The 16,469-nt window shown below is 42.3% G+C and overlaps 1 protein-coding gene across 1 annotated transcript; it reads left to right on the top strand.

Annotated features, from left to right (window-relative positions):
- Positions 1-424: 424 nt before the first annotated feature.
- rmnd5b (required for meiotic nuclear division 5 homolog B) lies at positions 425-15,392 on the top strand. Its single transcript, XM_084331782.1, has 10 exons — positions 425-532; positions 3,007-3,169; positions 4,181-4,323; positions 4,429-4,566; positions 5,912-6,012; positions 6,586-6,752; positions 9,133-9,298; positions 9,793-9,895; positions 10,455-10,609; positions 13,342-15,392. Exons 2-10 carry the CDS (start codon positions 3,031-3,033, stop codon positions 13,403-13,405), a joined length of 1,176 nt encoding a protein of 391 aa, XP_084187908.1. The 5' UTR covers positions 425-532; positions 3,007-3,030; the 3' UTR covers positions 13,406-15,392.
- The last annotated feature ends 1,077 nt before the right edge of the window (positions 15,393-16,469 follow it).

Below are 16,469 nucleotides of genomic sequence, written 5' to 3'. Positions count from 1 at the left end.
CCAACCAGAGTGTAAATGTAACAATAAAGTGCAATATACAATGTACAGACGATTAAACTGGATATAACATATATAGATTAGTAGGCCTACTACTGAGTAATAGTGCTAATCAGATGTATACAGAGTTGTAGTATTAATATGTACAGTGAGTGATAGAGTTATAAAGACACGAAGTCATACTGGCCAACAGTGTAACTAGTAAGAGTAGGTAATATATATGTACAGATAGATATAGTATCTACAGATATGTAAATAGGATTATATATGCAGGTCTATAATAACTTGATCGCCATATTATTTCAAATACACTGCCATCTGGTGTTGCTCTCACCTTTATGTGAAAGAACCTGCAGGGTTTTATCTAGTCAAGAACAACGCTGCATTTCGTTGAAAATCGAAGGAAGAACTCTTATTGTGAAATCAAGGCAGAATGCGACACCGGAACATCCGCCTCGGGGACGACTGGTGGTGACTAGTTGTCATAACAGGCGAGTAGCTAACGCTAACGTCTGCTAACCGTCTAGCAAGAGAGGTAAGTGGTGTTAATGAAGCTGTAACGGTCCTAAATTGAAGTTATTCACCAAAAAATATCATATCTCTTGGCAAATGGAAAAAATAACAACGATAGCCCGGTTGTCATTAAGCGTTTAAATCGTCTTGGCCTTGCCACCCATCATCAGCTGGCTAACGTGAGCTAACTAGCTGTTAGCCTAGCGAGCTTCTGTGGCTACATCCACAATGTTGTTTGTTTACTTTAGCGATACAACCACTTTATATTTATTTATTTTCTAGGAAGAAAGAAACGTCTACTTAATAGACGTGTTAATAACATTCTATCGCAGCCAGTCCTGTGGTTTGATTTCGAGTGACGTGGGGGTTTTCCGCAGGATCAGAGAGATCTGAGCTAATGTTAGGTAACGTTAGACATGTTCTATGTTTAGCTAGTGTTGTTTAGCTGCGTTAGCTGTTAGATTTATGTTGTTATCATTCACTGACTGGAAGGCCTGTACATTAGTTCTGTCTACAGCTGGCATGTTATTAACAACTGTGTGGCGTTAGAACAAGGACAGTCTTTCTTTGTCACTTTGTCGTGTTATTTTGTACGGCAGCCAGACGAGTAATCTCTCCTTTAGAAAAGACACAACTATTAGTATTATTAATAATAATACCACATAATCAGGCCTAGTAATCAGACTCAAGCAAACTTGTTGATCAAGATCATCTTTGTCTGACGTGTAGTGATAGTGTAGATCTATGCTTCTATTCAAATACATGTGTCAATCATTACTCTACTTTAATCAGATATGCTGTATAACGTAAACACAATAATAGAAGCATGAATGAATGAATGAAAACTTTATTTAACAGATTGCAGAATGGGTACAATACAGTACGGCTCAATACATACAATTGTTAAGGGGATGCAGACCAGAGAAAGACTTTCGTCTTGTTTACATCAGGGTCCCCCATTTTCAATTCATATAGACATTTATGACATACACAACATACATGACATTTATGGCATAGGGACATATAGGTATTTAGTAGTAGCAGATGATGAGGAATATATTTGGCTGAAAACTTGAAGGTTATGTGTTCACAGATTACTGCCAAACAAACACTAAAATCTCAAACTAAAGCAAATCTCAGTATATTGTCTAGTGTACTGTCAGACACTACTCAGGGGTGACAAACTTTATATTTATAATAAAACACAAGATACTTGTGCCCTCATGATAAGTATAAGCGCTCAATGCAGAGAGAAAGCCACTCTCATTGCCAGAAGAAAGTCTAACATGCCTGTACATACTTGTACTATGGAATTACACACTATAAATGTATTACGTGGCCCATAATGCCACAAACAGTTATGCCAACTTCAATGCTGGAGGGCCATTATGGGCCACATAATACATTTAGTCATGACGGGCCCAAGGCCAAAACATAACATGGGTAAAGTAAATTACAAGGTCAATGTGTTTGTTCATTGTAATGAACAAGTTAGTTCAACATCACTCCTGAAATGGGCTCGGGAGGTAGATCAGTTGTCTGGTAATCCAGATCTTCCCGGTTCGATTCCCGCTCCTCCCGGGCAGCATGTCGAAGTGTCCTTGAGCAAGACTCTTAACCCCTAACTGCTCCCGATGAGCAGGTTGGCACCTTGCATGGTTGCCTCCGCCGTCGGGGTGTGAATGGGTAAAATGTACCAAATTGTAAAGCGCTTTGGATAAAAGCTGCTATATAAATGCAGCCATTTACCATTTATAGCTTCATTGAATTGCACAGAAACAGATTAAATAGAAAACCTCATCACTCTCTGGAAGCCCTTTGGAGGCCCAGAAGTTATGCCACAGAGGGAAGATTTTGGCCCACAGGCTCTACTTTCTGCCATTGTGATTATTTTATTGTAAATGACTCATTACATCCACACTGTGATTATTGTAAATTAGACTCATTGCATCCACACTGTGATTATTGTAAATTAGACTCATTGCATCCACACTGTGATTATTGTAAATGAGACTCATTACATCCACACTGTGATTATTGTAAATTAGATCTATGTTATCATTGTTGTGTGAGCGCTGGCAGAGGAGATCCAAAAGACAACAAAGTGTTTTATTACCTGCATTGTTTTTACCATTATTCTTGTTCTCTGCAGTGTCTGCATCTGCACTGCTTTTATTCTGTCTATTGTATGCTCACTCATTGTATGTCTACTATGTTAATGCTGTGAAGCGCTTTGGGCTGCAATTCTTGTATGAAAGGTGCTATTTATACAAATAAAGTATTATTACTTAAAAGTATGAATAATAACAGTCTTCTTGATCATCGTGCGGTCTCCTCCTGGACCAGGTGGTTGTGTGGGGTGTATGAGCTATGGATCAGTGTGTAAAGTGTGAATAATAACAGTGTTCTTGCTCCTCCCAGGTGGTTGTGTGGTGTGTATGAGCTATGGAGCAGTGTGTAAAGTGTGAATAATAACAGTGTTCTTGCTCCTCCCAGGTGGTTGTGTGGTGTGTATGAGCTATGGAGCAGTGTGCCTGTGTGGAGCGGGAGCTGGAGAAGGTGCTCCACCGCTTTGTGATGTATGGCCACCAGTCTGAAGAGCGGCTAGACGAGCTGCTGCGCAGCGTCTGTGAGCTACGGACACAACTGGTGGCGTTCGGTAAGGAATCGCTGACTCAACAGATCTCACACCTTTCCCCTAGAGCCATATGAAATCCGTTTAATTTTTTTCCAAATTCCATTAAATTTTTTTCCAAATTCAGTTTTTTCCGTTTTAATATTTCAGAATTCTGTATTTTGCTTTGTATGCTCATTTTACCATCAGAAATAGTGTCTAATAAGTGGGAATGAATAAATGTCCACAATTTAATAAGATATAACAGTCCATTTAATAGGGCTGTCTTAAATACTTCAAAGCTTCGTTCGATGGGCATGGGATTCGAATATGAAGAAAAAAAATATATATATATATATATTTTTGCAAAATCAACTCTGCCTCTCTTTGTTAATTACAACAAGCAATGCTGTTTGTTATTTAAGATGAGGTCGGACTCGGCACTGACAGATCTGTGTTCATTGTGCTGCTTTTATAAAGCCTCAAATGACGGCTTACAATATTTCATGAAAGCAAAGTGTTTTGTTTGTCTAAGATTTAAAAAGGTTTAAACTTTACAGCACTGACAAAGTTGAACAAAGTGCTGTACAAGTCCCACAACATAAAAAAATAAATAAAATGTAATTATTTTTTTTATAGTTGATTCCATTTTTATTGCTCAATTCCGCGATTCCGTCCGCGATTCCGTGATCGCGGATTCCATATGGCTCTACTTCCCCCCCCCGACATTCCCGGCCAAATTCCCAATCGAGTCTCTGACATCAACATCAGAAGCCTTTTCGTGGAATGTTTAGAATTCCTGTTTGTCCTCCATGTTGGAAGAAACAACGGTTGCTATGTGTTGTATATGAGAAATATATCAACAAATAGTTAATAATTTGGTGTTTTATTACTGGATCTTGTAAACAAGTCACGGTGGCACAGTAAAATGTTATATTGCTGCTCAAAGGAACACAGCAACATTATGGGAAATGTGCTTACAAACAGGAGTCATCATTTGAATTTAATTTGAGTGTTTCTTTAATATGTTAAACATCGTCTTTTGTTCCTCTGCAGGTGTACAAGATGCAGACCTGTCCGTTTTGTCTCAAACTATGGCACAGTGCTGTAAGAACATCAAAGAGACGGTCCAGATGCTGGCCTCCCGGCACAAGGACATCCACGGCAGCGTATCCAAAGTGGGCAAGGCCATCGACAGGGTAGGAGCGTAGCGCACAAGCCCCTCTGCGATGTACCACGTGTACCTTCTGTGATATTTGAGCTCTTATGATATTTCATGTTTTTTGTGGCTTGTTTCTCTCCAGAACTTCGATGCGGAGGTCAGTGCCGTGGTGGCAGAGACCGTGTGGGATTCACCAGAGAGACAGAAGTACCTGAGTGAGACCATCGTAGAGCACCTGTACAGACAAGGCATGTTGAACGTGGCCGAAGACCTCTGTCAGGTAAACTATCTTCACACATTCTTAGGTATGAAAGCCTTTAGGCACACAATCGGCAGCAGTGGCCTAAAGGGTAGAGGAGCGGGTTTGTGACTGGAAGGTTGCCGGTTTGATCCCCGGACTAGCAGGGGAAAAATCTTGGTGGGGAAGTGGATGAAGAGAACTCTCTCCCGTCTCTCAATACCAACCACTGAAGTGCTCTTGAGCAAAGCACTTAACCCCCAACTGCTCCAGTGGACTTGCTCAGTGGTCAACAGTGTCAGACTGTGGTTGTACTGGGCAGCTCCTAGTGGTCAACAGTGTCAGACTGTGGTTGTACTGGGCAGCTCCTAGTGGTCAACAGTGTCAGACTGTGGTTATACTGGGCAGCTCCTAGTGGTCAACAGTGTCAGAATGTGGTTGTACTGGGCAGCTCTTAGTGGTCAACGGTGTCAGACTGGTTGTACTGGGCAGCTCCTAGTGGTCAACGGTGTCAGACTGTGGCTGTGAATGTAAAGCAGGGTGTTTCTGAAAAAGAGCATTCATGCTCCGAGAACCTACCCTGGTATATGGATGACATGGCGTCACAGTGGTGTAGTGGTTAACACACTGTCGCCTTACAGCAAGAAGGTCCTGGGTTCGATTCCCGCTTGGGGGCCGGCTTGCCAGGTACTCAGGTGAGGTATCTCCCGGGGCTTTCTGTGTGGAGTTTGCATGTTCTCCCCCCTGTGCTCGCAAGGGTTTCCCCTCCAGAAAAAGAGATGAACCCAATGGGAAAACATGCAGAACAGATTGCTAACGCTGTCGTGTCCCTGGCTGCCCTTGGGGGGAAGGACGACGGGATGGGTCAAGCGCAGAGAATACATTTAATCGGCGACCCAAAAAAAATGCATGCGTGTGTTCCTCGCTGTGTCACTCATCTCTTATGTGTGTGTTTACTGCATGACTACGTAGCAGTGTGGGCTATGAATGAAAACTTCAAGTCCAGTTTAATCTTTTAAATAAAGGTTAAAAACATAACCTACCCTCGTAAATAAAGGTTACAACATATCCTACCCTGGTAAATAAAGGTTAAAAACATAACCTACCCTAATGAAATTGCAACATCTGGTTTTGTGTTATCAGCGTAGCTCTTAAAACGTGGCCAGTCAGCAAGACATGTAATCCTCCGGTAAAACATCACTTTACCTCCTGAATGCAGCAGGAAGGACAGAACAACTGGTGAACAGGAAAGAGAAAAAAAAAACGTTTTCATTTTCGCCATCGTTGGGGGGAAAGGGGACCGTTTTTATTGTCAAAATGAACACTTGAATGGTCTATTGGTGGATTAAAATAAAGCTGTTTGTGTGTGTGTGTGTGTCTCTTCTAGGAGTCTGGAGTCGTCATAGACATGAGTATGAAGCAGCCGTTCTTGGAGCTGAACCGGATCCTGGAGGCTCTGAGAATGCAGGACCTCAGACCAGCTCTAGAGTACGTTTCCTTTTTGTGTCTCTCTCTATACTCAGTCAGCACCTTGATAAAGAGATGCACCCAAATGAGGTTTCCCTCATTTACAGTCACGTCGAGTTTACATCCAGAAATAAGCATGAAAGCATATAAAATCACACGGCATATACAATCAACAGTAAGGCAACAAGACGAGGCCAAAAGTAAGGATAACAAATCAATGAAAACGTGTACAACTTGATTGACAAAGATTGGAGATCAAGGTGTTAAACTCTTGCAACAGAGGGGAGAAAAAAAATGTGTACAACTTGATTGACAAAGATTGGAGATCAAGGTTTTAAACTCTTGCAACAGAGGGGAGAATCTCAATCTTTAAGGACCGTTGGAGTTCATGCCATGAGCTAAAGGGGCACCATAGCAAAATGCAGATTCACCCCGTTACCCTTATGTTCCAAAATTCCATTCCAATAAAGATGTATACAAGGAGGTAGTTTAATTAGAGTAACATATTCCATCGTCAGCCGGTTTTAAAGGCAGAATCGATGGTACAGAAAGTGACTCTGTGTGTTTAACACATTGGCGTTGATGTGCTCCCAGGTGGGCGGTGACGAATCGACAGCGTCTCCTGGACCTGAACAGCACTCTGGAGTTCAAGCTGCATCGCCTCTACTTCATCAGCCTGCTGAACGGAGGCATCAACAACCAGCCCGAGGCCCTGCAGTACGCCAGGCACTTCCAGCCCTTCGCCTCGCAGCACCAGAGAGGTACAGCAGCCTGAAGACATCACATTCAAACGTATCGTCATCATTAGTGTTGTCACCATACCAACATGTTTACTTAGATACCAGACGGTATCGTGATAACGGGTTCCCAAAACGTCAGGAAAAGTAGTGGAATATAATATTGATGACGGGACATGGAAAAAATTGTTGTACAATTATTTATGAATAATATAATATTAGATTACGGAACATTCTTATATTTTCCTCATCTGGATGTCATCTTCCTGGATTCCCCATGATGTCTAGTTTCACATGATACCAATAGCTTCACGCCAGCTTAAAAAACAGTCTATTAGAGCCTGTTGAAGATGGTGATGTGGTGGGGAGGGGGCGGGGGAGGGCATTTAGATGTCTTTGTCCAGGGGGCCTAAATATTAAAGGCAACCAACTTGTGTCTAACCACGCCCAACTTGCGTCTAGCCACGCCCCCGCGGCGACGCAGCAGCAGAGCGGAGCGTAGCGGCAGCATTATATGCCAGTAACCGCCCCTTATTCGGTATCCAGAAATAGCTCAATTGGCAACGCTGCATGGCTGTGGATCCTACGGCTCGTTGCTGGCTAGTTCGATTCCCTTCAATTTTTTTTTTTTTTTTTTAACGTGCATTCGCATTATTTCGCCGTTAAGTTTAGGCATAACTTTAAGCATTGTTTCGGAGTTGGTTAAGGTTAGGCATTGTTTCGGAGTTGCTTAAGGTTAGAAGGGTTAAGTTTAGGCGCTGTTAAGGAGCTGGTTAAGGTTAGAGTTTGACTTAGAGAATGGCAATATTTTTTAACGTGCATTCATTTCGCCGGTTAAGTTTAGGCATTGTTTCGGAGTTGGTTAAGGTTAGGCATTGTTTCGGAGTTGCTTAAGGTTAGAAGGGTTAAGTTTAGGCGCTGTTAAGGAGCTGGTTAAGGTTAGAGTTTGACTTAGAGAATGGCAATAGACAGCCTATTTCCGCGCTGCAGCGCGAGGCAATAGACAGCCTATTTCCGCGCTGCCGCTCTCTCGCGCTGCCGTGGTCACATGGGCGTATTGGCCAATCAGAGAAACGCTAAACACAAGTTGGTTGCCTAAAATATTCATGGCAACGCGATGGAGAAACATGTGGCAACGCGATTAGAGGAAGTGATCATAAGTACTTATCGCTCACTGGAGTTTTCAGTCATGATCATAAGTACTTATCGCTCACTGGAGTTTTCAGTCATGATCATAAGTACTTATCGCTCACTGGAGTTTTCAGTCATGATCATAAGTACTTATCGCTCACTGGAGTTTTCAGTCATGATCATAAGTACTTATCGCTCACTGAAGTTTTCAGTCATGATCATAAGTACTTATCGCTCACTGAAGTTTTCAGTCATGATCATAAGTACTTATCGCTCACTGAAGTTTTCAGTCATGATCATAAGTACTTATCGCTCACTGAAGTTTTCAGTCATGATCATAAGTACTTATCGCTCACTGAAGTTTTCAGTCATGTTAAATGTTGAACCATTTAGTGACGCGAAGTAACAACAGCTTTGTTGACCGCCAAACAGTTGACCTATTGCCTCGTTGGGAATGGGAACACCGCTAGCATCAGCAGGAAATAGCAGCTGTCTTGACCTTTTAGACGCCTAGACGGTACTTCAACATGTTGTTTCTGGTGGACAGACAACAAAGGGAACATTCAGGGAATGTGTTGTTATAAGTGTTAAGGATTTCAAATGAAAGGTGCCATAGATAACATCTTTATAGAGTAATACTGTTTAAACAAGAATACTATTGCTTTCACCCCCCCCAAAAATATTGATTAATGAAATTATTTATCTGGTTGTTTACATGTTTAAATGCATGTATCACCTCTCTACTTCACATTTCCCCACTTGGAATACACCTGATTGGATAAAGGACATGCTGGTGCTCTAGTGCGACATCTAGTGGCTGAATGTTATATATCTAGTGGTGGAGGAGGTCAGAGAGGTAGAGGTGTGGTGGTGGAGGAGGTCAGAGAGGTAGAGGTGTGGTGGTGGAGGAGGTCAGAGAGGTAGAGGTGTGGTGGAGGTCAGAGAGGTAGAGGTGTGGTGGTGGTCAGAGAGGTAGAGGTGTGGTGGAGGTCAGTGATTCCTAATCTGAATAACTTTATTCACCAACGTAGCCATACATCAGAATTTAACTTGTTTATCTGTGCAAGAACAGACGACAATCCACGTTCTAACAGGACAACGCACATGGTACGACAGAGGACATCTCACATCATGCAGAGACGGCACACAGACAGACATTGGACTATACGACATTATGCTAGGAAGGATACACAGAGGAGAAACGGGATGGTTGTCGGAACGATGTATTGTAAGCCCTGGTCTCATCTCTGTCCTCTGCCCTGTGTCCCTGCAGACATCCAGATCCTGATGGGCAGTCTGGTGTATCTGCGTCACGGCATTGACAACTCTCCGTACCGCAGCCTGCTGGAGACCAACCAGTGGGCAGAGATCTGTAACATCTTCACCAGAGACGCCTGCGCCCTGCTGGGCCTCTCCGTGGAGTCTCCTCTCAGCGTCAGGTCAGCCAGCAAGGACACAGGCTCCTTTTTACATTCACACTTTATCTCTCTCACCCTCTCCCCCTGTCTCTCTCTCTCGCTCTCGCTCTCTCTCTACTAATATAAAAGTAGTATTGATCATTATTTTCACAACATGTCTTGAGAGTATTGGTATCAATAAGCAGTATCAATAGTTATCGGTATTGATCAAATCCTACCGATACCCATAACTATTTGTAGAGACTAACTAACTAACTAACTAACATCAGCATTTTTGTCATGACATGTCTCATTGTACCCCTTGATTTAGACTCTTCTTTCATGGTGACTTGTGACTTGCTTGATCTGAACAATGACTTGACTCGCTTGATTCTTAATACAGTCAGTTGGGACTTACTTACGACTTGAAGGTTAAGACTTGGAACTTGCCTGTGACCTCCTCCCACCTCTGCTATGTGCTCTGTATGTTTCCATTGGTCGCGTGTCCTCATGTGTCCTCATGTGTCTCTTGGTAGTTTTGCGTCAGGCTGCATGGCTCTGCCCGTGTTGATGAACATCAAGCAGGTGATCGAACAGAGACAATGCAGCGGTGTCTGGACACACAAGGACGAGCTGCCTGTAAGTTCCTCTGTATTTTAATGTGTTTACCTGCTCATTCATATCATATAATATCTGGGGTACCCGCTAGAATCCCACTTAAAGAGGAACATTACAGTCTTCTCCAGAGTCCGATAAGAAGATGGATAGCAATTTCCTCTCCGTGCGTTCAGTAGAAAGCCATCCGGCTGTAAGCTAGCCTAGCTTAGCACAAATTAATGGAAGCGGATACGGACCACTAGCCTAGCTTAAAACTCCGGCAGAGGTGAGGGAGAGACCCACAGCTAGGCCAGTGGTCCGTATCCGCTTCCATTCATTTGTGCTAGGCTAGTTTACAGCCAGCTTTCTACTGAACACACAGAATAACTCATTTGTGCTAAACTACCTAGCGATACTGTTTATTGTATATTTATTGTATTTATCATGTATTTATTATTATGTTTGTAAGCTCAACATCATTGGAAATAAGGGCTCGTCCCCAATGAACTTTGGAGTTGAAATAAAGGTTGAATGAATGAATGATCCACCGTATCCCTCAAAGCCGCTTGACTCCGAGCCGTCTTGTTCTGTGTGGCTGCAGATTGAGATCGACCTGGGGAAGAAGTGCTGGTACCACTCCGTGTTCGCCTGCCCCATCCTCCGGCAGCAGACCTCAGAAAGCAACCCTCCCATGAAGCTCATCTGTGGCCACGTCATCTCCAGAGACGCCCTCAACAAACTTACCAACGCTGGGAAGTAAGTCGGCACCACAACGTGATTAATTTAAAGGAACGCGCCAACATTATGTGAAATGCGCTTTTACCGTCTTCTCCAGAGTCAGACAAGAAAATAGATACCATTTTCCTCTCTGTGTGTTTAGTAGAAAGCTATCGGGCTGCAAGCTAGCCTAGCTTAGCACAAATGAATGGAAGTGGATACCACCAGCCTAGCTTAAAACTCTGCGAGAGGTGTTTTTGGCCAACAGCTAGGCTAGCTGGTCCGTATCCACTTACATTTATTTGTGCTAAGCTAGGCTAGCTTGCAGCCGGATAGCTTTCAACTGAACACAGAGAGGAAATTGGTATCTATCTTCTTGTCTGACTCTGGAGAAGATGTTATGTTGGTGTGTATTACTTAAAAAAATATTACAGGGTTCCTGCGGGGTCTTCACTTCTTACATTTCTTTAAAGTCTTACATTTGATTTATTAATAATAATCAAAATATTAGACCTTAAAAAGGTCTTAAATAATAGGTTAATAGGCTCTTTCGGCTTTCGGCCGAAAGGGTTTTAGCACCGAAAATATATCACGAATGTCAAAGAACAGGGTTACGTAACGTTCGTAACCTAAAGTGTTGTTGTGATGACGTAATCAAATGTGTAACGTGAGCAGCGTGGCAGCTCTTCCTGCGTTCTGCAGCCTGTGATAACTAACTCCTCTTGGGAGTCGCGCTGTTTTTATAAACTCTGCGAGCAACGCATCCAATAAATGCGTCTTTAACATGCTTTATATCCTCGCCATTACTATATTCCCGTCGCGGTTAAAACCTTTTGAACTAACGTTAGCGTTAAGCTAGCTAACTCTTCCATTCCTCTTTGACCCGTCTCTCGTAAGCTACGTCATCCCCCGCTAAGAGTCATGGGAGATGTAGTAAATACAACAGTCCGGTGTGTGTGTTTTTATGCAGATCGTTATGCAGTTTTAAAGCACTGTGGCTTTGTTCTGAATGCACTTTGTTGTAGTTATCCTACAGAGAAAAGAAAATGCACTTGACTTTAATGCACATTTTGTTGTATGCAAAGAGAAAATGTCAGTCTGGAATTAATGTATGCATTCAAAAGTGCTGAATAAATGTTTTATGGGCCCATAATAGTGATTATTAATATTATTTAAGTTAAGTTTTGCCATAATCGTGTCTTTTGCCATAATCAGGTAGCTGAAAAAAAAAGAAAAATACATTATATATATATATAAATTTTCGGCCTTTCAGCATTCGGTTTTCGGCCAACTGTTTCCTATTTTCGGTATCGGTTTCGGCCAAGAATTTCCCATTCGGTGCATCCCTATTAACAACCCTAAACAAGCTGTTCAAAATTATTACAAGCAATAAGATGGTGTTAATGAATCAATTTGCTTAATTAATCTAAAGCAGCGGTGCCCAACCAGTCGATCGCGATCGACAGGTAGATCGCGGGCTGATTTCAAGTAGATCTTGACACTTTGGCTGCCATGGGTTAAATTAATGATATACCATAGATTGCCAGCGCTATTTGTCTATGGAGAAAGTCCCCTTCTTTGCAGGGCTATAACTTTTTAAATTCTATTGCTACATTGCCATTATTAGGGCCCATTCAAAGTCCTATATGTATTGTTCATTGTGTAGCAACGTTAAACTTTTTCATTCACATATTCATAGTAAAGTATGGTCTAATGTATAAGTATGTTTTCATCTCTTTCTGCAACTTTCTCCAGAACGTGATATATAGCCCCAAATGCATTATATTGATGATGAAATACAGTTTGATGGCAATCAGCGCGATATAAAAAATTCCAACTAGACGTACTTCTAGAAGTTACTACACGTCATCTGATGTTGACCGGATGGGCGAGGGGGCGTTTATAATTCCGTGGGCAGCGTTATACCAATCATCTAATGTGGGTCAAATGTTGATAAAAGCAGTTAGTATCGAAGATGGTAACGTTACACGCTGAAACTCACCCCAGTCTCCGCGCGCCGTTGGGCGATCATCGTCGAGTAGAAATTTTATCATTATGGGATATATTATTACCCGGTCCATCTCCAGCTTGTATAATGGTATATACGTCCAAATCATGTTGTTTATCGAGTTATTGGCAATCGATCGCTATGTAGAGTGACGAGCTAGAATGCCGGAACCTATCCCGAGTGGCCGGAAGCAATACGGACATGTAGCACAACCTCCACTGTGCTTCCTGTTAAGCGGTTGCGCGATCGGCCACCAGATGGCGCTCCTGAACCGCCAGAGAGCTCAGTGGGTCCTGCTGGTGGTTCTCAGACCAGCGGAGGGACATTATGGATCAGATCGCAGATTTTTGAAATATTGATATAAGGACGCTGTACAGCGTCCCCCGGCAACTTTAGCATCGCCAGCAATGACGCTGTAAAGCGTTTTTAGGCAGTCAAAGTGTTAATAAAATTTGATTAAAAAAAAAAAAAATTTTTTTTTTTTTTGCTAAATCAACTCTTCCTCTCCTTGTTAACTACAACAAGCAATGCTGTTTGTTATTTAAGATGAGGTCGGACTCGTCACTGACATATTTGTGTTCATTATGCTGCTTTTATAAAGCCTCAAATGACTGCTTACAATATACAATTTTGGCTGGTAGCTCTCGGGCTAGGTGGTAAATAAAAAAGTAGATCTTGGTTCAAAAAAGGTTGGGCACCCCTGATCTAAAGTAACGTTACCCGACTACGGTTCTAACATGGTTCTAACATGTTCTCTCCTCAGGCTGAAATGCCCATACTGCCCCATGGAGCAGAACCCCTCAGATGCCAAGCAGATCTTCTTTTGATGCCAGTGAGGTTCAAGCCCCTGGAGCCCCTTCTATCCAGGTCCTCTGCTCTGGCCCACATCCCATCGTCCCTGGTCCCCGCCCCCTCAGTACCCCCAGTACCCACCCCCACCCCTATCCTGGACAGCTTTGGCCCACCCAAGGCCACCCCCTCTCCCACCCTGGACCCTTCCACTGCGCTCCCTGTACAGAGACCAGCAGAGAAGTCCTTGGCTACAGCCTGTCATAGAGTCGGGGAGTTTGTTATTAATAATAAAGAGAAGCGGCTCAACAAGGAATCACCTCTGAGAAGAAAAGGATCATTCATGGAAACTTATTTGCAAACGTATAGGCTTTTCCTTTTGAAGTATGTACCGCTTTATCTCCTGGTTTTATGGATTGTTTGAGTTTGACTTATGGATGACTGCTCCGTTTCCTTCCCCTCCCTTTTCCCGCTCTAGTTTGTTGACAGAGGAACGGGTTGAAAGGTTGTGAATGGGTGTGTTGGGTGCAGAAAGTACATTATTCTTCACATATAACTTGTATTGAAGGTGGAGGGTCTGCAGTGATTTACTCTGAATGGAACACTTGATTGTGCAGCGTTGCTCCGCTCCCCACCGGTGACGTAATAAAGGCCCCCATTTACTTTGAAGTCGCCCATTGGCTCATTTCTTGGTGCGATCAGGAGGACGGACGGAGGTCTAATGGTGGACCTGCTTGTTTTGTGACTGACTGCACCACCAGCAAGAATTTATTCATTATGGAAGCCATGTGTCTTGTTCTGTGTATGTATTTAACAAAAAATCAAGAGAAAAAAAAAGGAAAAAGAAAAATATACTACTGTGAAATGTGCTTAGTTTCTATTTTTCATCGCTAGAGCTGGGAGGACTCGTGTATGATAGTAAATTAAATGTAACAACGATACCCGTAAAACAAACAACGTTGCAAAACTTAATAGAACTAATAATAAATCGACAGGAGACGTGTGTCGTCACCTCAGGCCTACATCCTGGGCTTCTGCACACTGGTTTGGAGACATAGTGGAGTGACAGTAGCCGTACGGTCTAACTTGCAGTGAGTGTCAGCTTGTGGTTCAGCTATACTTGTGCTGGATGGGGAAGTCCGCTGATCATCGTGGCTATTGTTTAATAATATATATTTTTGAAATGCCTTTGCTGCATATAGGTTTGTCTTTTGATTTCAGATGAGAGACTAGGAATAATGTTCTAATCAGTACATCTCCTCAGGACTCATCGTACTCCCGTCATACCAATACACATCGCAGTCTACATTTTTTGTTTTAAGGCAAATGTATGGATTCGTAACTGGGAGCCTTGAACCACGTAATTATCAGGGCCGTGCACCTTCGAAAAAGTTTGTAGTGAATTGGATTGTCTGCGTGGGAAATTGTACTGTATATATATATTAAAATTGAGACGTTTTCAAAAATGTGCACCTGGGGAATGTGTACCATGAGGTCCAAGCCATCTGGATGTATAGTTTGTGTAGATAAATGACATGCTAATATTGCGAGCTCTCCCCCCAAGTCCAACCCTTCAGATGGTGACGTCACCTCGCGCCAGGCAGGCAACTATTCTGTAAGGCAGTGCACCAGCACGGCTCTGGCATAACAACAACAACAACAACAACAACACTATATCACTGGTTTTAAGAGAATCTAAGAAGAACAATGTTTAGTGTCTTTTTTTTTTATCTTCTAAAATTTCAGTTTTTTATTTGGTTTTGAGTGAAAGCCCACAAATTGTGTGAGATTTTGTTCACTGAGTTTGCATTTTATTTTTTATTTTATTTTATTTTTGGTTGACAATCATCGTTCTTCAGATAGACTGCTAGCATTCCATGCTACCCCCTCTGTTGTACCATTTCTTGTTGGATGAGTTTTTGCATTTTCTGCTTTCGTTTTTTTGTTATGCAAGTTTTATTGTAAATATTTATCCTCTAACATGTTTCATATACTTGCATCTGAAAATGAAATAAAAACTTTATACTCCCAAGTCCAAGGCTGTTTGTTGTTCTGGATGCAGCGATAACGATACTCCTATCTGATACCAGGCCATACCGATACTCCTATCTGATACCAGGCCATACCGATACTCCTATCTGATACCAGACCATAACAATACTGATATCTGATACCAGGCCATACCGATACTCCTATCTGATACCAGACCATAACGATACTCCTATCTGATACCAGGCCATAACAATACTCTTATCTGATATCCGGCCATAACGATACTCCTATCTGATACCAGACCATAACGATACTCTTATCTGATACCAGACCATAACGATACTCTTATCTGATACCAGCCCCTAACGATACTATCTGATACCAGGCCATAACAATACTGATATCTGATACCAGGCCAGAACAATACTCCTATCTGATACCAGACCATAATGATACTCTTATCTGATACCAGGCCATAACGATACTCCTATCTGATACCAGACCATAACGATACTCCTATCTGATACCACACCATAACGATACTCTTATCTGATATCAGGCCATAACGATACTCCTATCTGATACCAGACCATAATGATACTCTTATCTGATATCAGGCCATAACAATACTCTTATCTGATATCAGGCCATAACGATACTCCTATCTGATACCAGACCATAAAGATACTCCTATCTGATACCAGACCATAATGATACTCTTATCTGATACCAGACCATAACGATACTCCTATCTGATACCAGACCATAATGATACTCTTATCTGATATCAGGCCATAACGATACTCCTATCTGATACCAGACCATAACGATACTCCTATCTGATACCAGGCCCTAACGATACTATCTGATACCAGGCCATAACAATACTGATATCTGATACCAGGCCAGAACAATACTCCTATCTGATACCAGGCCATAATGATACTCTTATCTGATACCAGGCCATAACGATACTCCTATCTGATACCAGGCCATAAAGATACTCCTATCTGATACCACCATAACGATACTGCCATCTGATACCAGGCCATAATGATACTCCTATCTGATACCAGGCCATAACGATACTCCTATCTGATACCAGGCCCT

This window comes from Notolepis coatsorum, assembly GCF_963971535.1.
Source record: "Notolepis coatsorum genome assembly, chromosome: 16".
In the NCBI taxonomy this organism is placed as follows: Eukaryota; Metazoa; Chordata; class Actinopteri; order Aulopiformes; family Paralepididae; genus Notolepis; species Notolepis coatsorum.
The sequence above is the reverse complement of the archived record's forward strand: the minus strand, read 5'-3'. Positions and strand labels throughout refer to the sequence as shown.